We start from the raw sequence: 22,500 nt of genomic DNA on the forward strand, positions 1-22,500 counted from the left end.
AAGACTCTGTTTCGCCAAGTCGCTTTTGGGTCCTCTTTCACCAGCATGACAGAAGGAACCGACCAAAGAATGGACCCAGCGACTTCAGACGCTCGTTACACTGCCGTCGAGATCCAAGGAGCCATGCTCGGCAGACACGAGCTGGAATTGTCTGCTGCTCGCCATGCCGTGGAGAACCTGGCCGCTCAGGTTTCCGACCTCTCTGGACAGTTCCAGAGTCTTCGTCTCGTGCCACCTGTTACTTCCTGGCCTGCCGAGCCTCCAGAACCTAGGGTTAATAACCCACCTTGCTACTCCGGGCAGCCCTCTGAGTGCCGCTCCTTTCTCACGCAGTGTGAGATTGTGTTCTCTCTCCAACCCAACACATACTCTAGAGAGAGAGCTCGGGTTGCTTACGTCATTTCACTCCTTACTGGCCAGGCTCGAGAATGGGGCACAGCTATCTGGGAGGCAAGGGCTGATTGCTCTAACAAGTACCAGAACTTTAAAGAGGAGATGATTCGGGTTTTTGACCGTTCAGTTTTTGGTAGGGAGGCTTCTAGGGCCCTGGCTTCCCTATGCCAAGGTGAACGGTCCATAACGGATTATTCTATTGAGTTTCGCACTCTTGCTGCCTCTAGTGAGTGGAACGAGCCGGCGCTGCTCGCTCGTTTTCTGGAGGGAGAGTGGTTAAGGATGAGACGGAGGATCACCTTTGAACCGCCTGTGCCTCTGGAAGAGATTGCGCATCAACGGTGTTGCTGGACATTTTGTTAATTCATGTCCAGTAAAAGGGAACGGAGGATCACCAAGCTCATCTGTCATGTCCAGGAGGCTACAGGTGAGCGCAACTACTCAAGTCTCTCCATCAAAATCCTGTACTACTTTGTCGGTCCATCTACGCTGGACCGGTTCGGTGCTACATGTAGTGCCTTGATAGACTCTGGGGCTGAGGGTTGTTTCATGGACGAAGCATGGGTTCGGAAACATGACATTCCTTTCAGAGAGTTAGAGAAGCCTACGCCCATGTTCGCCTTAGATGGTAGTCATCTTCCCAGTATCAGATTTGAGACACTACCTTTAACCCTCACAGTATCTGGTAACCACAGTGAGACTATTTCTTTTTTGATTTTTCGTTCACCGTTTACACCTGTTGTTTTGGGTCATCCCTGGCTAGTATGTCATAATCCTTCTATTAATTGGTCTAGTAATTCTATCCTATCCTGGAACGTTTCTTGTCATGTGAAGTGTTTAATGTCTGCCATCCCTCCCGTTTCTTCTGTCCCTACTTCTCAGGAGGAACCTGGCGATTTGACAGGAGTGCCGGAGGAATATCATGATCTGCGCACGGTCTTCAGTCGGTCCCGAGCCAACTCCCTTCCTCCTCACCGGTCGTATGATTGTAGTATTGATCTCCTTCCGGGGACCACTCCTCCTCGGGGTAGACTATACTCTCTGTCGGCTCCCGAACGTAAGGCTCTCGAGGATTATTTGTCTGTGTCTCTTGACGCCGGTACCATAGTGCCTTCTTCCTCTCCGGCCGGGGCGGGGTTCTTTTTGTTAAGAAGAAGGACGGTACTCTGCGCCCTGCGTGGATTATCGAGGGCTGAATGACATAACGGTTAAGAATCGTTATCCGCTTCCCCTTATGTCATCAGCCTTCGAGATTCTGCAGGGAGCCAGGTGCTTTACTAAGTTGGACCTTCGTAACGCTTACCATCTCGTGCGCATCAGAGAGGGGGACGAGTGGAAAACGGCGTTTAACACTCCGTTAGGGCATTTTGAGTACCGGGTTCTGCCGTTTGGTCTCGCCAATGCGCCAGCTGTTTTCAGGCATTAGTTAATGATGTTCTGAGAGACATGCTGAACATCTTTGTTTTTGTCTATCTTGACGATATCCTGATTTTTTTCTCCGTCACTCGAGATTCATGTTCAGCACGTTCGACGTGTTCTACAGCGCCTTTTAGAGAATTGTCTCTACGTAAAGGCTGAGAAGTGCTCTTTTCATGTCTCCTCCGTTACTTTTCTCGGTTCCGTTATTTCCGCTGAAGGCATTCAGATGGATTCCGCTAAGGTCCAAGCTGTCAGTGATTGGCCCGTTCCAAGGTCACGTGTCGAGTTGCAGCGCTTTTTAGGTTTCGCTAATTTCTATCGGCGTTTCATTCGTAATTTCGGTCAAGTTGCTGCCCCTCTCACAGCTCTTACTTCTGTCAAGACGTGTTTTAAGTGGTCGGTTCCGCCCAGGGAGCTTTTGATCTTCTAAAAGAACGTTTTACGTCCGCTCCTATCCTCGTTACTCCTGACGTCACTAGACAATTCATTGTCGAGGTTGACGCTTCAGAGGTAGGCGTGGGAGCCATTCTATCCCGCTTCCAGTCTGACGATAAGGTTCATCCTTGCGCTTATTTTTCTCATCGCCTGTCGCCATCTGAGCGCAACTATGATGTGGGTAACCGTGAACTGCTCGCCATCCGCTTAGCCCTAGGCGAATGGCGACAGTGGTTGGAGGGGCGACCGTTCCTTTTGTCGTTTGGACAGACCATAAGAACCTTGAGTACATCCGTTCTGCCAAACGACTTAATGCCCGTCAAGCTCGTTGGGCGTTGTTTTTCGCTCGTTTCGAGTTTGTGATTTCTTACCGTCCGGGTAGCAAGAACACCAAGCCTGATGCCTTATCCCGTCTGTTTAGTTCTTCTGTGGCTTCTACTGATCCCGAGGGGATTCTTCCTTATGGGCGTGTTGTCGGGTTAACAGTCTGGGGAATTGAAAGACAGGTTAAGCAAGCACTCACGCACACTGCGTCGCCGCGCGCTTGTCCTAGTAACCTCCTTTTCGTTCCTGTTTCCACTCGTCTGGCTGTTCTTCAGTGGGCTCACTCTGCCAAGTTAGCTGGTCATCCCGGTGTTCGAGGCACTCTTGCGTCTATTCGCCAGCGCTTTTGGTGGCCGACTCAGGAGCGTGACACGCGCCGTTTCGTGGCTGCTTGTTCGGACTGCGCGCAGACTAAGTCGGGTAACTCTCCTCCTGCCGGTCGTCTCAGACCGCTCCCCATTCCTTCTCGACCATGGTCTCACATCGCCCTAGACTTCATTACCGGTCTGCCTTTGTCTGCGGGGAAGACTGTGATTCTTACGGTTGTCGATAGGTTCTCTAAGGCGGCACATTTCATTCCCCTCGCTAAACTTCCTTCCGCTAAGGAGACGGCACAAATCATTATCGAGAATGTATTCAGAATTCATGGCCTCCCGTTAGACGCCGTTTCAGACAGAGGCCCGCAATTCACGTCACAGTTTTGGAGGGAGTTCTGTCGTTTGATTGGTGCGTCCGTCAGTCTCTCTTCCGGGTTTCATCCCCAGTCTAACGGTCAAGCAGAGAGGGCCAATCAGACGATTGGTCGCATACTACGCAGCCTTTCTTTCAGAAACCCTGCGTCTTGGGCAGAACAGCTCCCCTGGGCAGAATACGCTCACAATTCGCTTCCTTCGTCTGCTACCGGGTTATCTCCGTTTCAGAGTAGTCTGGGTTACCAGCCTCCTCTGTTCTCATCCCAGCTTGCCGAGTCCAGCGTTCCCTCCGCTCAAGCGTTTGTCCAACGTTGTGAGCGCACCTGGAGGAGGGTGAGGTCTGCACTTTGCCGTTACAGGGCACAGACTGTGAGAGCCGCCAATAAACGCAGGATTAAGAGTCCAAGGTATTGTTGCGGCCAGAGAGTGTGGCTTTCCACTCGCAACCTTCCTCTTACGACAGCTTCTCGTAAGTTGACTCCGCGGTTCATTGGTCCGTTCCGTGTCTCCCAGGTCGTCAATCCTGTCGCTGTGCGACTGCTTCTTCCGCGACATCTTCGTCGCGTCCATCCTGTCTTCCATGTCTCCTGTGTTAAGCCCTTTCTTCGCACCCCCGTTCGTCTTCCCTCCCCCTCCCGTCCTTGTCGAGAGCGCACCTATTTACAAGGTACATAAGATCATGGACATGCGTTCTCGGGACGGGGTCACCAATACTTAGTGGATTGGGAGGGTTACGGTCCTGAGGAGAGGAGTTGGGTTCCGTCTCGGGACGTGCTGGACCGTTCACTCATTGATGATTTCCTCCGTTGCCGCCAGGATTCCTCCTCGAGTGCGCCAGGAGGCGCTCGGTGAGTGGGGGTACTGTCATGTTTTGTCATTTATTATCTTGTCTTGTCCCTGTGCTTCCCATTCTATTCGTTTCCCTCTGCTGGTCTTATTAGGTTCTTTCCCTCTTTCTATCCCTCTCTCTCCCCCTCCCTCTCTCACTCTCTCGCTCTCTCTTCTCTCTATCGTTCCGTTCCTGCTCCCAGCTGTTCCTATTCCCCTAATCATCATTTAGTCTTCCCACACCTGTTCCCGATCCTTTTCCCTGATTAGAGTCCCTATTTCTCTCCTTGTTATTCGTTTCTGCCCTGTCGGTTCCTTGTCTAGAATTCACCGTGCTGTGTTTGTGTATCGCCCTGTCGTGTCGTGTTTTCCTCAGATGCTGCGTGGTGAGCAGGTGTCTGAGTCTGTCTGGTTCAAGTGCCTTCCCGAGGCAACCTGTTGTTCACCTGCTGTTCAAGATCGAGTCTCCAGTTTGTCCTCGTCATTTCGAGTGAAAGTTGTGTTTTTTGATTGTATTTACTTTACTGGATTAAAGACTCTGTTTTCGCCAAGTCGCTTTTGGGTCCTCTTTCACCAGCATGACAGCTGCAGTAGATATCTCAGATAGGGCGGGGGAGTGAGGCCTAAGAGGGTTTTATAAATAAGCATCAACCAGTGGGTCTTACGACGGGTATACAGAGATGACCAGTTTACAGAGGAGTATAGAGTGCAGTGATGTGTCCTATAAGGAGCATTGGTGGCAAATCTGATAGCCGAATAGAGTAAAGAACATCTAGCCGCTCGAGAGCACCCTTATATTCAGATCACTTCCTGGGCGGCAGGTCTGATGGCTGAATGGTAAAGAACATCTAGCCGCTCGAGAGCACCCTTATATTCAGATCACTTCCTGGGCGGCAGGTCTGATGGCCAAATAGTAAAGGAGGGGTGCGTCACTTCAGTGGGTCGAGTCACTGACGTGATCTTCCTGTCCAGGTTGGCGCCCCCCTCGAGTTCGTGCAGTGGGGGAAATCTTTGTGGGCTAAACTCAGCATCGTCTCAAGGTAGTAAGTTGGTGGTTGAAGATATTCCTCTAGTGTCGCTTATTATTCCCCAGTGTATTTATCCCTGTGTTTCCTGTCTCTCTGTGCCAGTGTATTTATCCCTGTGTTTCCTGTCTCTCTGTGCCAGTGTATTTATCCCTGTGTTTCCTGTCTCTCTGTGCCAGTGTATTTATCCCTGTGTTTCCTGTCTCTCTGTACCAGTGTATTTATCTCTGTGTTTCCTGTCTCTCTGTACCAGTGTATTTATCCCTGTGTTTCCTGTCTCTCTGTGCCAGTGTATTTATCCCTGTGTTTCCTGTCTCTCTGTACCAGTGTATTTATCCCTGTGTTTCCTGTCTCTCTGTGCCAGTGTATTTATCCCTGTGTTTCCTGTCTCTCTGTGCCAGTGTATTTTTCCCTGTGTTTCCTGTCTCTCTGTACCAGTGTATTTATCCCTGTGTTTCCTGTCTCTCTGTACCAGTGTATTTATCCCTGTGTTTCCTGTCTCTCTGTGCCAGTGTATTTATCCCTGTGTTTCCTGTCTCTGTACCAGTGTATTTATCCCTGTGTTTCCTGTCTCTCTGTGTCAGTGTATTTATCCCTGTGTTTCCTGCCTCTGGTTGGTTCTGGTCCTCCTGGTTTTGAACCTTGCTTGTCCTGATGCCGAACCTGCCTGCCTTACCACTCTGCCTGCCTTACCACTCTGCCTGGCCTGTCTTCAAACCTGCCTGCCTTACCACTCTGCCTGCCTTACCACTCTGCCTGGCCTGTCTTCAAACCTGCCTGCCTTACCACTCTGCCTGGCCTGTCTTCAAACCTGCCTGCCTTACCACTCTGCCTGGCCTGTCTTCAAACCTGCCTGCCTTACCACTCTGCCTGCCTTACCACTCTGCCTGGCCTGTCTTCAAACCTGCCTGCCTTACCACTCTGCCTGCCTTACCACTCTGCCTGCCTTACCACTCTGCCTGCCTTACCACTCTGCCTGCCTTACCACTCTACCTGCCTTACCACTCTACCTGCCTTACCACTCTACCTGCCTTACCACTCTACCTGCCTTACCACTCTGCCTGCCTTACCACTCTGCCTGGCCTGTCTTCAAACCTGCCTATCCCCTTGTACTGTTTGGACTCTGATCTGGTTACTGGACCCCTGCCTGGCCTGACATCTAGACTGCCCTTCGTCTGGTACTGTTTGGACTCTGATCTGGTTACTGAACCCCTGCCTGGCCTGACCTCTAGACTGCCCTTCGTCTGGTACTGTTTGGACTCTGATCTTGTTACTGGACCCCTGCCTGGCCTGACCTCTAGACTGCCCTTCGTCTGGTACTGTTTGGACTCTGATCTAGTTACTGGACCCCTGCCTGGCTTGACCTCTAGACTGCCCTTTGTCTGGTACTGTTTGGACTCTGATCTAGTTACTGGACCCCTGCCTGGCTTGACCTCTAGACTGCCCTTCGTCTGGTACTGTTTGGACTCTGATCTGGTTACTGAACCCCTGCCTGGCCTGACCTCTAGACTGCCCTTCGTCTGGTACTGTTTGGACTCTGATCTAGTTACTGGACCCCTGCCTGGCCTGACCTCTAGACTGCCCTTCGTCTGGTACTGTTTGGACTCTGATCTAGTTACTGGACCCCTGCCTGGCCTGACCTCTAGACTGCCCTTCGTCTGGTACTGTTTGGACTCTGATCTGGTTACTGGACCCCTGCCTGGCCTGACCTCTAGACTGCCCTTCGTCTGGTACTGTTTGGACTCTGATCTATTTCAGACGTGTGTTTGTTTTGACAAGGGTCGTAAAACCCTGTTTTCAACAGAAACATTCCATTCTCAAAATAATTATATTTTGTGTTATATTTGTTTAAGTGTAGTAAATAATAATACACACAAAGTATTCCTCTCTCCAATGCTTCTCTCGCTGTATGAACAGTTTTTATTATGACAGATACATGGTCATAATGATATTATGTACGAGCCTTGCAGCCACAGTGAATCACATCTGAACGTGAGTGTGTGATAATCATTGATTTTCTTCCTACTATAGTTTTTCAAGACAATGTCACAACTCGTCAGCTTCATTCATTTGTCAGATAACTATTTTTTATTTTGTACAATTTTATTTCACCTTTATTTAACCAGGTAGGCCAGTTGAGAACAAGTTCTCATTTGCAACTGCGACCTGGCCAAGATGAAGCATTGCAGTGTGAACAGACAACACAGAGTTACACATGGAGTAAACAAAAACATAGTCAATAATACAGAAGAACAAAAGAAAACAAAACGTCTATACACAGTGAGTGCAAATGAGGTGAGATAAGAGAGGTAAGGCAATACATAGGCCATGGTGGAGAAGTTATTACAATATAGCAATTAAACACTGGAATGGTAGATGTGCAGAAGATGAATGTGCAAGTAGAGATACTGGGGAAATCTATGAAATCCGACATATTATTTGTCAAGTCCTAGATGACCAAACATTTGTTTTCTTTGCCATACATCATATTTTTTATTTATTTATTTAGATTCTAATTTGCCAAGCTTCAGAAAAATTGTCCCTGTAAACAAACGAGTCATAACAAGGCGCCATGGAGCGTGAAATCGACCTGACGTCATCACAGCGCGTCAAACAGTTTTGTCTCTCTTACAGGGGAGACTGAGCAGTGCCTCTTCCTCTGACCTGATTTTAACGTTTCGTGTTGATGTCAGCAGTCTGCGTGTATCTCGCCGTCTGATGAAAGGTTGTTAGGATGCGATAAGCGTATTCTAGTGGGGGAAAGTGTCCAAAATCCCCTTTATTTCGAGTGCGAAGACAGGACAACACGCCACGGCACTAGTAACGTTAGTTACTAGCAACAGCGGCTCTCTGTTTTTTTCGTCGAAAGTGAGTTTGCTTTTTTAATTGTGTGTTAGTTTAATACGTGGTGGCTATTGAATACATTTAGTAGGATACTTCTTGTAGTTGAAGCGTTTAAGGATACAAGTATCAACGAATTCAGAAGTTAGCTAACTAACTATGACAAGTGTTGAGACATATCAAGTTAACTGCTTTAGTTTTCGAGATGATCGATATCAGTTGTTGAAGGAGCTGGTTTTAACATTGTGTAGATGTATTTATTCTGAACACTTTGTTGGCAATGTCAAATCTTGTACAATTTTTGCCAAATTACTTACAGTTGTGATCGATAGATTGACAAACGCCGCGTAGTACTAAACTGTAAACCAATATAAACTCGTGTCTATATAATATCTATATATTATTCTCTGCTGATAATCTGTAGCAAAGGCAGACAGTTTGTGACTTCTCGAGAGATCTCCGCCCGAAAAAAACTGCTATCGGGTGTAGTCTTTAAATATATATATATATGTGTGTGTGTGTGTGTGTGTGTGTGTGTGTGTGTGTGTGTGTGTGTGTGTGTGTGTGTGTGTGTGTGTGTGTGTGTGTGTTTGTAATCTAACTATTTAGTTATGGAAACGTGATACCATGAATGTAAACTGTACAATGACAACTTACAACACAGCAACATTAGGTACGTAGCTAGTTGGATAGCTAGTGACAACAAGTAGATCTGCCATTCCGGGACAAGGAGCGTTTTAGCTGCCAGTTTATTCCAAGTAATACTTTTAAAATGGCAAAAATCTATAGGACAAGTAGATTAAATCTAATATAGTCATCATGGCAGGACCCACTCATTTCATTCATACTGACAGGGTAAAGTATTCCTCCAATTTCTAAGTGACATCCCATCTCTCCTGCCATCTAGTGTGAAGACAGTGGGAGTAGTGTTTGTCTTAGCAAGTCAGGGGAAAAACTCCCAGCCCTTTTGACAGAGTACTCCTCTAATTTCTATCCCCCTTTCTCTCTCCTCTGTCCTCTCCTTGTTTATCTAGGAGTCCAATCTCACCTCTTCTGTCGTCTTTTGTGTTGCTGGAGTACTCCTCCTAGTTCTATTCTTCTAACCCCTGTCTATCCTCTCTCCTTTCTCCAGGATGCCCGGTCCCTCCTGTTCTCTCATCTGAAGACCGTAGAAGAGAAGTCTAGTTTAGTGATGAAACAGGACCCGTTGACCAGAGGGGGTAACACGGGTACACCCCTGCCAGGGAGGGGAGACTCTATGGGGGTATCGCTGCTAGGCAGCACCCCTTCTTCCTCCTCCATCTCTTCAATCTCCTCCCTCTCTTCCTTCATCTCTTCATCTTCCTCTGGGGAAGAAAGGAGAAAGGGAGGTGGTGAGGAGTTTATTGGCAGAGAGGAGGGGGAGGTGGTCAGCATTTCCATAGTTACCATAGCGGAGGAGTCCTGCCCCTCGGAACCGTTCGGAACTGTTGGCGGTCACGTCGAGGTAACAGCCGATGAGAGCGCGGCTAGGGAAAGAGATGGCCAATCAAAAACCTCCCACAGTACACAGACTGAAGAAGAGGGGGAGCGGAATGGAGAGGAAGAGGAATGTAGAAAGGAGGATGATGAGAACGAGCAAGGAGATGAAGGCGAGGAAGCAGAAGAGATGGGTGAAGACGAGAGTGACCGTTCTGCCCTGTTAGAAGAGGAGGAGGAAGAGGAAAGGAACCAGGTGTTTGTCTCGGATGAGAACACTGAGTTGATGTCGGACAGACTGAACCCTGAAACACCTTGGACACTCCTCAACATCAAGGTAAGAACCCACCTCTCCCCTCTAATTCAGAGTCCAGAGTCGGGATAGTCCGGTATCCCATTGTGACGTGCAGAGGCAAGGAAGAGTACGTAAACCCTTTGGAAATACCTGGATTTCTGAATAAATTGGTCATAAAATATGATCTTCATGTCTTTATGGAACACACCGTGTAAACAAACATTCGCAGTGCAGGGTGGGAAAAGTATGTGAACCCTTGGATTTAAAAACTGGGTTGACCCTCCTTTGGCCGCAATAACTTCAAATAAACGTTTTCTGTAGTTGCGGATCAGACCCGCACTACGGTCAGGAGGAATTTTGGACCCATCCTCTTTACAAAACTGTTTCCGATCAGCAATATTATTGGGATGTCTGGTGTCAACTGCTCTCTTGAGGTCATGCCACAGCATCTCAATCGGGTTGAGGTCAGGACTCTGACTGGGCCACTCCAGAAGGTCAGGACTCTGACTGGGCCACTCCAGAAGGTCAGGACTCTGACTGGGCCACTCCAGGAGGTCAGGACTCTGACTGGGCCACTCCAGAAGGTCAGGACTCTGACTGGGCCACTCCAGAAGGTCAGGACTCTGACTGGGCCACTCCAGAAGGTCAGGACTCTGACTGGGCCACTCCAGGAGGTCAGGACTCTGACTGGGCCACTCCAGAAGGTCAGGACTCTGACTGGGCCACTCCAGAAGGTCAGGACTCTGACTGGGCCACTCCAGAAGGTCAGGACTCTGACTGGGCCACTCCAGGAGGTCAGGACTCTGACTGGGCCACTCCAGAAGGTCAGGACTCTGACTGGGCCACTCCAGAAGGTCAGGACTCTGACTGGGCCACTCCAGGAGGTCAGGACTCTGACTGGGCCACTCCAGAAGGTCAGGACTCTGACTGGGCCACTCCAGAAGGTCAGGACTCTGACTGGGCCACTCCAGGAGGTCAGGACTCTGACTGGGCCACTCCAGAAGGTCAGGACTCTGACTGGGCCACTCCAGAAGGTCAGGACTCTGACTGGGCCACTCCAGAAGGTCAGGACTCTGACTGGGCCACTCCAGGAGGTCAGGACTCTGACTGGGCCACTCCAGAAGGTCAGGACTCTGACTGGGCCACTCCAGAAGGTCAGGACTCTGACTGGGCCACTCCAGGAGGTCAGGACTCTGACTGGGCCACTCCAGAAGGTCAGGACTCTGACTGGGCCCTCCAGAAGGTCAGGACTCTGACTGGGCCACTCCAGGAGGTCAGGACTCTGACTGGGCCACTCCAGAAGGTCAGGACTCTGACTGGGCCACTCCAGAAGGTCAGGACTCTGACTGGGCCACTCCAGAAGGTCAGGACTCTGACTGGGACTCCAGAAGGTCAGGACTCTGACTGGGCCACTCCAGAAGGTCAGGACTCTGACTGGGCCACTCCAGAAGGTCAGGACTCTGACTGGGCCACTCCAGAAGGTCAGGACTCTGACTGGGCCACTCCAGAAGGTCAGGACTCTGACTGGGCCACTCCAGGAGGTCAGGACTCTGACTGGGCCACTCCAGAAGGTCAGAACTCTGACTGGGCCACTCCAGGAGGTCAGGACTCTGACTGGGCCACTCCAGGAGGTCAGGACTCTGACTGGGCCACTCCAGAAGGTCAGGACTCTGACTGGGCCACTCCAGGAGGTCAGGACTCTGACTGGGCCACTCCAGGAGGTCAGGACTCTGACTGGGCCACTCCAGGAGGTCAGGACTCTGACTGGGCCACTCCAGAAGGTCAGGACTCTGACTGGGCCACTCCAGGAGGTCAGGACTCTGACTGGACCACTCCAGAAGGTCAGGACTCTGACTGGGCCACTCCAGGAGGTCAGGACTCTGACTGGGCCACTCCAGAAGGTCAGGACTCTGACTGGGCCACTCCAGGAGGTCAGGACTCTGACTGGGCCACTCCAGAAGGTCAGGACTCTGACTGGGCCACTCCAGAAGGTCAGGACTCTGACTGGGCCACTCCAGAAGGTCAGGACTCTGACTGGGCCACTCCAGAAGGTCAGGACTCTGACTGGGCCACTCCAGGAGGTCAGGACTCTGACTGGGCCACTCCAGAAGGTCAGGACTCTGACTGGGCCACTCCAGAAGGTCAGGACTCTGACTGGGCCACTCCAGAAGGTCAGGACTCTGACTGGGCCACTCCAGAAGGTCAGGACTCTGACTGGGCCACTCCAGAAGGTCAGGACTGACTGGGCCACTCCAGAAGGTCAGGACTCTGACTGGGCCACTCCAGAAGGTCAGGACTCTGACTGGGCCACTCCAGAAGGTCAGGACTCTGACTGGGCCACTCCAGAAGGTCAGGACTCTGACTGGGCCACTCCAGAAGGTCAGGACTCTGACTGGGCCACTCCAGAAGGTCAGGACTCTGACTGGGCCACTCCAGAAGGTCAGGACTCTGACTGGGCCACTCCAGAAGGTCAGGACTCTGACTGGGCCACTCCAGAAGGTCAGGACTCTGACTGGGCCACTCCAGAAGGTCAGGACTCTGACTGGGCCACTCCAGAAGGTCAGGACTCTGACTGGGCCACTCCAGAAGGTCAGGACTCTGACTGGGCCACTCCAGAAGGTCAGGACTCTGACTGGGCCACTCCAGAAGGTCAGGACTCTGACTGGGCCACTCCAGAAGGTCAGGACTCTGACTGGGCCACTCCAGAAGGTCAGGACTCTGACTGGGCCACTCCAGAAGGTCAGGACTCTGACTGGGCCACTCCAGAAGGTCAGGACTCTGACTGGGCCACTCCAGAAGGTCAGGACTCTGACTGGGCCACTCCAGAAGGTCGGGACTCTGACTGGGCCACTCCAGGAGGTCAGGACTCTGACTGGGCCACTCCAGGAGGTCAGGACTCTGACTGGGCCACTCCAGAAGGTCAGGACTCTGACTGGGCCACTCCAGAAGGTCAGGACTCTGACTGGGCCACTCCAGGAGGTCAGGACTCTGACTGGGCCACTCCAGAAGGTCAGGACTCTGACTGGGCCACTCCAGAAGGTCAGGACTCTGACTGGGCCACTCCAGAAGGTCAGGACTCTGACTGGGCCACTCCAGAAGGTCAGGACTCTGACTGGGCCACTCCAGAAGGTCAGGACTCTGACTGGGCCACTCCAGAAGGTCAGGACTCTGACTGGGCCACTCCAGAAGGTCAGGACTCTGACTGGGCCACTCCAGAAGGTCAGGACTCTGACTGGGCCACTCCAGGAGGTCAGGACTCTGACTGGGCCACTCCAGAAGGTCAGGACTCTGACTGGGCCACTCCAGAAGGTCAGGACTCTGACTGGGCCACTCCAGAAGGTCAGGACTCTGACTGGGCCACTCCAGGAGGTCAGGACTCTGACTGGGCCACTCCAGAAGGTCAGGACTCTGACTGGGCCACTCCAGAAGGTCAGGACTCTGACTGGGCCACTCCAGAAGGTGTATGTGTTGAAGCCATTCTGTTGTTGATTTACTTTGTGTTTTGGGTCATCCTGTTGCATCACCCAACTTCTGATGAGCTTTGATTGGTGGACAGATAGCATAACATTATCCAGCAAAATGTCTTGATAAACTTGGGAATTCATTTTTCTGTCGACGATAACAAGCTGTCCAGGCCCTGAGGCAGCAAAGCAGTCCCAAACCATGATGCTCCCTCCACCATACTTTACAGTTGGGATGAGGTGTTGATGTTGGTGTGCTGTGCTTTCTTTACTCCACACATAGTGTTGTGTTCCTCCCAAACAACTCATCTTTAGTTTAATCTGTCCACAGAATATTTTGCCAGTAGTGCTGTGGAACATCCAGATGCTCTTTTACAAACTTCAGACGTGCAGCAATGGTTTTTTGGAAAGCAGTGTCTTCTTCCGTGGTGTCCTGTGCTGTTTATAACCGTGGACTGATGAACATCAAGGCTTTTATAGAAAAGCTGAAACACTGGGCGTTCTAAACCGGAACCGGTCCACTACTGGGCGTTCTAAACCGGAACCGGTCCACTACTGGGCGTTCTAAACCGGAACCGGTCCACTACTGGGCGTTCTAAACCGGAACCGGTCCACTACTGGGCGTTCTAAACCGGAACCGGTCCACTACTGGGCGTTCTAAACCGGAACCGGTCCACTACTGGGCGTTCTAAACCGGAACCGGTCCACTACTGGGCGTTCTAAACCGGAACCGGTCCACTACTGGGCGTTCTAGAGGGGAACCGGTCCACTACTGGGCGTTCTAGAGGGGAACCGGTCCACTACTGGGCGTTCTAAACCGGAACCGGTCCGCTACTGGGCGTTCTAAACCGGAACCGGTCCGCTACTGGGCGTTCTAAACCGGAACCGGTCCGCTACTGGGCGTTCTAGAGGGGAACCGGTCCACTACTGGGCGTTCTAGAGGGGAACCGGTCCACTACTGGGCGTTCTAAACCGGAACCGGTCCACTACTGGGCGTTCTAAACCGGAACCGGTCCACTATTGGGCGTTCTAAATGGGGAACTGGTCCACTACTGGGCGTTCTAGAGGGGAACCGGTCCACTACTGGGCGTTCTAAATGGGGAACCGGTCCACTACTGGGCGTTCTAAATGGGGAACCGGTCCACTACTGGGCGTTCTAAATGGGGAACCGGTCCACTACTGGGCGTTCTAGACGGGAACCGGTCCACTACTGGGCGTTCTAGACCGGAACCGGTCCACTACTGGGCGTTCTAAACCGGAACCGGTCCACTACTGGGCGTTCTAAACCGGAACCGGTCCACTACTGGGCGTTCTAAACCGGAACCGGTCCACTACTGGGCGTTCTAAACCGGAACCGGTCCACTACTGGGCGTTCTAGAGGGGAACCGGTCCACTACTGGGCGTTCTAGAGGGGAACCGGTCCACTACTGGGCGTTCTAGAGGGGAACCGGTCCACTACTGGGCGTTCTAAACCGGAACCGGTCCACTACTGGGCGTTCTAAACCGGAACCGGTCCACTACTGGGCGTTCTAGAGGGGAACCGGTCCACTACTGGGCGTTCTAGATGGGAACCGGTCCACTACTGGGCGTTCTAAACCGGAACCGGTCCACTACTGGGCGTTCTAAACCGGAACCGGTCCACTATTGGGCGTTCTAAATGGGGAACCGGTCCACTACTGGGCGTTCTAGAGGGGAACCGGTCCACTACTGGGCGTTCTAGAGGGGAACCGGTCCACTACTGGGCGTTCTAAATGGGGAACCGGTCCACTACTGGGCGTTCTAAATGGGGAACCGGTCCACTACTGGGCGTTCTAGACGGGAACCGGTCCACTACTGGGCGTTCTAGACGGGAACCGGTCCACTGCTGGGCGTTTTATCCTATTCTATGTACAGTACAGTGTTGTCATGATGTACAAAAGGGAAAATAAATACATGTAAATGTGGGTTGAATTTACAATGGTGTTTGTTCTTCACCGGTTGCCCTTTTCTCTCTCTCTCTCCGCCTCCCTCCCTCTCGGCATTCCTCTCTGGCTGACTAAACTGGTTGTCCGGTAGGCTTGGCAGTCGGTGTGAGACCTGAACGAACTAAACTCGGTCTTTCTCTGCGCCTCTATGAATACCGAGCTAGCTTGGCCAACTCTCTCCTAGCTTCCCGTTCGCATTGGGGAGAGAGGCTTGCCCCAACATGTCCGCAGCAGCAGGCAACGATAGATACTGTTGGACCTAACTGAAGTGGAAAGAGAGAGGAGGGAGAATTGTGCCTTCGGACAAGAATAGTACTATACTACCCATCTATTTAACTACCGCACTATTTGTGCTACCGGGAAGAGCGGAAGGGCGTTAAAACGGAAGAATACAACCACGATGGGTTTCTACGGCACGCTGAAGCACATCTTCTATAAAGTGAGTGTCGGGGTCATATTTGTTTATTTATTTTTACGCACCGGATTCTCCTTTTATTCCTGGCGTTTTATAAGTGTGATTTTGAAATCAGTGTTTTTCTCTGGGTTAAAGACACTGATACTACTGTATACTAGTGTTATTGATCTGGTATATTGGGGTTTGTTGGTGGTGGGGCTCGTGCTTCTGTTCTCTCTAGGGTATAGGAATAGACTACTGCGGAATAGGGAGTGAGAGAGGGGAAGACCGTAGGAAACGTGACGCGCCCGTTCTTCACTCCGTCTCTCCACGTAGTCTACCGTTTAGAAACACGCTCTGAGATGTAGCCTACACAATATAAGCTAAGAGAAGCTAAATGTATACGGTTGTTGCTTGGCCATCTATTCGTCGGTTGTGCCCGGGGCTGCGGTGCGTGTATGTATTCTGCGGCGCTATAGACTATATTATAGAACGGTGTTGGCGAACCGGATCAATGAATGAATCTGCGGCCGCTTGGGGAAAACAACCGATAAGGAACACACGGCTAGTGTGTATATGACCTGACCGAACCAATGTTTTGTTCCGGTTGATTAGGCTAAATCAATCTGAAAGTGTTTACACACACACACACACACACACACACACACACACACACACACACACACACACACACACACACACACACACACACACACACACACACACACACACACACACACACACACACACACACACACACAACACACACACACGTGTGTGTCGCAGGAATGGGAGTCCCCCTCAGCCTGGTGCAACAGTATGTGTGTGGTGCATGATGCGCACCCTGGCCCCGGGCAGCAGTGGTATGGTGTCACCTGGCTTGGGCGTTAACCTAATGACCCCAGCTAACTAATATACACAATACTGCTGACCTCATGACCCCAGCCAACTAATATACACAACACAATACTGCTGACCTAATGACCCCAGCTAACTAATATACACAATACTGCTGACCTAATGACCCCAGCCAGCTAATATACACAATACTGCTGACCTCATGACCCCAGCCAACTAATATACACAATACTGCTGACCTCATGACCCCAGCTAACTAATATACACAATACTGCTGACCTCATGACCCCAGCCAACTAATATACACAACACAATAATGCTGACCTAATGACCCCAGCCAGCTAATATACACAATACTGCTGACCTCATGACCCCAGCTAACTAATATACACAATACTGCTGACCTCATGACCCCAGCCAACTAATATACACAACACAATAATGCTGACCTAATGACCCCAGCCAGCTAATATACACAATACTGCTGACCTCATGACCCCAGCCAACTAATATACACAATACTGCTGACCTAATGACCCCAGCCAACTAATATACACAATACTGCTGACCTCATGACCCCAGCTAACTAATATACACAATACTGCTGACCTCATGACCCCAGCCAACTAATATACACAATACTGCTGACCTCATGACCCCAGCCAACTAATATACACAATACTGCTGACCTCATGACCCCAGCCAACTAATATACACAACACAATACTGCTGACCTCATGACCCCAGCCAACTAATATACACAATACTGCTGACCTCATGACCCCAGCCAACTAATATACACAATACTGCTGACCTCATGACCCCAGCCAACTAATATACACAATACTGCTGACCTCATGACCCCAGCCAACTAATATACACAATACTGCTGACCTCATGACCCCAGCCAACTAATATACACAACACAATACTGCTGACCTCATGACCCCAGCCAACTAATATACACAATACTGCTGACCTAATGACCCCAGCCAACTAATATACACAATACTGCTGACCTCATGACCCCAGCTAACTAATATACACAATACTGCTGACCTCATGACCCCAGCCAACTAATATACACAATACTGCTGACCTAATGACCCCAGCCAACTAATATACACAATACTGCTGACCTAATGACCCCAGCCAACTAATATACACAACACAATACTGCTGACCTCATGACCCCAGCCAACTAATATACACAATACTGCTGACCTCATGACCCCAGCCAACTAATATACACAATACTGCTGACCTCATGACCCCAGCCAACTAATATACACAATACTGCTGACCTCATGACCCCAGCCAACTAAAATACACAATACTGCTGACCTCATGACCCCAGCCAACTAATATACACAATACTGCTGACCTCATGACCCCAGCCAACTAATATACACAACACAATACTGCTGACCTCATGACCTCAGCCAACTAATATACACAATACTGCTGACCTAATGACCCCAGCCAACTAAAATACACAATACTGCTGACCTCATGACCCCAGCCAACTAATATACACAATACTGCTGACCTCATGACCCCAGCCAACTAATATACACAACACAATACTGTTGACCTCATGACCCCAGCCAACTAATATACACAATACTGCTGACCTCATGACCCCAGCCAACTAATATACACCTCTCTCTCTCTTTCTCTTTCTCTTTCTCTTTCTCTCTCTCTCTCTCTCTCTCTCTCAGCTCTTACTGACTCCTACCCATGAGCCCCCCCCTCTCTCTCTCTCCCAGCTCTTACTGACTACTACCCATGAGCCCCCTCTCTCTCCCTCTCCCAGCTCTTACTGACACCTACCCATGAGCCCCTCTCTCCCAGCTCTTACTGACTCCTACCCATGAGCCCCCTCTCTCTCCCTCTCCCAGCTCTTACTGACTACTACCCATGAGCCCCCTCTCTCTCCCTCTCCCAGCTCTTACTGACACCTACCCATGAGCTCTCTCCCTCTCCCAGCTCTTACTGACTACTACCCATGAGCCCCCTCTCTCTCCCTCTCCCAGCTCTTACTGACACCTACCCATGAGCTCTCTCCCTCTCCCAGCTCTTATTGACTACTACCCATGAGCCCCTCTCTCTCCCTCTCCCAGCTCTTACTGACTACTACCCATGAGCCCCTCTCTCTCCCAGCTCTTACTGAATACTACCCATGAGCCCCCTCTCTCTCTCCCAGCTCTTACTGAATACTACCCATGAGCCCCTCTCTCTCTCCCAGCTCTTACTGACTACTACCCATGAGCCCCTCTCTCTCTCAGCTCTTACTGACACCTACCCATGAGCCCCTCTCTCTCCCAGCTCTTACTGACTACTACCCATGAGCCCCCTCTCTCTCTCTCTCTCTCTCTCTCTCCCAGCTCTTACTGACTACTACCCATGAGCCCCCTCTCTCTCTCAGCTCTTACTGACACCTACCCATGAGCCCCCTCTCTCTCTCTCTCTCAGTTCTTACTGACTACTACCCATGAGCCCCCTCTCTCTCTCTCTCTCTCTCTCTCTCTCTCTCTCTCTCTCTCTCTCTCTCTCTCTCTCTCTCTCTCTCTCTCCCAGCTCTTACTGACACAGTAGTACAATACAGTAGTACAATACAGTAGTACAATACAGTAGTATGTTATAATACAGTACAGTAGTGCAGTACAGTGTAGTGGAGTACGGTAGTACAGTACAATACAGTAGTACATTATAATACAGTAGTACATTATAATACAGTACAGTAGTGCAGCACAGTGTAGTGGAGTACGGTAGTGCAGTACAATACAGTAGTACATTATAATACAGTAGTACATTATAATACAGTACAGTAGTATATTATAATACAGTACAGTACAGTAGTATATTATAATACAGTACAGTAGTATATTATTATACAGTACAGTAGTATATTATTATACAGTACAGTAGTATATTATTATACAGTACAGTAGTATATTATTATACAGTACAGTAGTATATTATTATACAGTACAGTACAGTAGTACATTATTATACAGTACAGTAGTATATTATAATACAGTACAGTAGTATATTATTATACAGTACAGTAGTATATTATTATACAGTACAGTAGTATATTATTATACAGTACAGTACAGTAGTATATTATTATACAGTACAGTAGTATATTATTATACAGTACAGTAGTATATTATTATACAGTACAGTAGTATATTATTATACAGTACAGTAGTATATTATTATACAGTACAGTAGTACATTATAATACAGTACAGTAGTATATTATTATACAGTACAGTACAGTAGTATATTATTATACAGTACAGTAGTATATTATTATACAGTACAGTAGTATATTATTATACAGTACAGTAGTATATTATTATACAGTACAGTAGTATATTATTATACAGTACAGTAGTATATTATTATACAGTACAGTAGTATATTATTATACAGTACAGTAATACTCGACTACACTCTACTCTGCTGTGTTGTGATGCCCAAACTTGTGAAACATGAAAATAACATTCATATCCATAATTAGGCGTTTCTGTTTAGTGTACAGATCAGGGACCCATGATGTAATTCCGTCACCGTAATTCCGTCACCGTAATTCCGTCACCGTAATTCCGTTACTGTAATTCCGTTACTGTAATTCTGTTACTGTAATTCCGTTACTGTAATTCCGTTACTGTAATTCTGTTACCGTAATTCCGTTACTAGGTGTAAATCCACTTCACTTACTGTAGTTCAAAAGTTGATTTTATTTAATTTTTTCAAACTCAAGTGAACAAACTGTGTCTAAGCCTAATTCCGTTACCATGGAAATGCAAAATGTCTGTGGGCGTGGCATAGCCATTGGCCAGAGCAAGGAGTCTGGGTAGCCAGGCAAGTGTTCTGTTACCCACCCCCTCAATTCAAAACACACATTTCTGATTTGCTTAAAGTTTAATCCTTATAACTTTGATGTCTGCTATCTATCACTATTCCCAACCTGGAACAGTCTGTAGAGTTGTCTGTTCCCAACCTGGAACAGTCTGTAGAGTTGTCTGTTCCCAACCTGGAACAGTCTGTAGAGTTGTCTGTTCCCAACCTGGAACAGTCTGTAGAGTTGTCTGTAGAGTTGTCTGTTCCCAACCTGGAACAGTCTGTAGAGTTGTCTGTAGAGTTGTCTGTTCCCAACCTGGAACAGTCTGTAGAGTTGTCTGTTCCCAACCTGGAACAGTCTGTAGAGTTGTCTGTTCCCAACCTGGAACAGTCTGTAGAGTTGTCTGTTCCCAACCTGGAACAGTCTGTAGAGTTGTCTGTTCCCAACCTGGAACAGTCTGTAGAGTTGTCTGTTCCCAACCTGGAACAGTCTGTAGAGTTGTCTGTTCCCAACCTGGAACAGTCTGTAGAGTTGTCTGTTCCCAACCTGGAACAGTCTGTAGAGTTGTCTGTTCCCAACCTGGAACAGTCTGTAGAGTTGTCTGTTCCCAACCTGGAACAGTCTGTAGAGTTGTCTGTTCCCAACCTGGAACAGTCTGTAGAGTTGTCTGTTCCCAACCTGGAACAGTCTGTAGAGTTGTCTGTTCCCAACCTGGAACAGTCTGTAGAGTTGTCTGTTCCCAACCTGGAACAGTCTGTAGAGTTGTCTGTTCCCAACCTGGAACAGTCTGTAGAGTTGTCTGTTCCCAACCTGGAACAGTCTGTAGAGTTGTCTGTTCCCAACCTGGAACAGTCTGTAGAGTTGTCTGTTCCCAACCTGGAACAGTCTGTAGAGTTGTCTGTTCCCAACCTGGAACAGTCTGTAGAGTTGTCTGTTCCCAACCTGGAACAGTCTGTAGAGTTGTCTGTTCCCAACCTGGAACAGTCTGTAGAGTTGTCTGTTCCCAACCTGGAACAGTCTGTAGAGTTGTCTGTTCCCAACCTGGAACAGTCTGTAGAGTTGTCTGTTCCCAACCTGGAACAGTCTGTAGAGTTGTCTGTTCCCAACCTGGAACAGTCTGTAGAGTTGTCTGTTCCCAACCTGGAACAGTCTGTAGAGTTGTCTGTTCCCAACCTGGAACAGTCTGTAGAGTTGTCTGTTCCCAACCTGGAACAGTCTGTAGAGTTGTCTGTTCCCAACCTGGAACAGTCTGTAGAGTTGACTGTTCCCAATGTGTGTATTATAGTGAGGTGAAATGTTTATTATAGTGAGGTGGAATGTTTATTATAGTGAGGTGGAATGTTTATTATAGTGAGGTGAAATGTTTTATTATAGTGAGGTGAAATGTTTTATTATAGTGAGGTGAAATGTTTTATTATAGTGAGGTGGAATGTTTTATTATAGTGAGGTGGAATGTTTATTATAGTGAGGTGGAATGTTTATTATAGTGAGGTGAAATGTTTTATTATAGTGAGGTGAAATGTTTTATTATAGTGAGGTGGAATGTTTTATTATAGTGAGGTGGAATGTTTTATTATAGTGAGGTGGAATGTTTTATTATAGTGAGGTGGAATGTTTATTATAGTGAGGTGAAATGTTTATTATAGTGAGGTGAAATGTTTTATTATAGTGAGGTGGAATGTTTTATTATAGTGAGGTGGAATGTTTATTATAGTGAGGTGAAATGTTTTATTATAGTGAGGTGGAATGTTTATTATAGTGAGGTGGAATGTTTATTATAGTGAGGTGGAATGTTTATTATAGTGAGGTGAAATGTTTTATTATAGTGAGGTGGAATGTTTATTATAGTGAGGTGGAATGTTTATTATAGTGAGGTGGAATGTTTATTATAGTGAGGTGGAATGTTTATTATAGTGAGGTGAAATGTTTATTATAGTGAGGTGGAATGTTTATTATAGTGAGGTGGAATGTTTATTATAGTGAGGTGAAATGTTTATTATAGTGAGGTGAAATGTTTATTATAGTGAGGTGGAATGTTTATTATAGTGAGGTGATGATATTTTGTTGTCATGACGTTTCCGTCTTTGAAGTCCCTTCATAACAAACTCTGATGACCATTAATGTTTGAACATTTTAAAACATCTATAAACCATTTAAAACTATTTATAATCCATGTAAAACCATCTATAGGCCATCTATAGCTCGTGTAGAATGTACGTTGATTAGGCTACACACACACACACACACACACACACAC

At 48.6% G+C, this 22,500-nt stretch overlaps 1 protein-coding gene across 2 annotated transcripts in view; it reads left to right on the forward strand.

The window, feature by feature from the left end:
* The first annotated feature begins 7,745 nt into the window (after positions 1–7,745).
* The window catches only part of LOC124014287 (F-box/WD repeat-containing protein 7-like), a 100,813-nt gene continuing 86,058 nt past the window's right edge, over positions 7,746–22,500 (forward strand). The window contains exons 1-2 of one of the 2 annotated variants that reach the window (XM_046329109.1): positions 7,746–7,984; positions 9,090–9,752. In XM_046329109.1, the coding sequence (XP_046185065.1) occupies positions 9,150–9,752 (603 nt within the window). In that variant the 5' untranslated portion in view covers positions 7,746–7,984; positions 9,090–9,149. Of the gene's footprint in view, positions 7,985–9,089; positions 9,753–15,233; positions 15,575–22,500 lie in introns of those variants that run through there. The other variant, XM_046329110.1, reaches the window with a different exon arrangement.

This window comes from Oncorhynchus gorbuscha, linkage group LG25, assembly GCF_021184085.1.
Source record: "Oncorhynchus gorbuscha isolate QuinsamMale2020 ecotype Even-year linkage group LG25, OgorEven_v1.0, whole genome shotgun sequence".
NCBI lineage: Eukaryota > Metazoa > Chordata > Actinopteri > Salmoniformes > Salmonidae > Oncorhynchus > Oncorhynchus gorbuscha.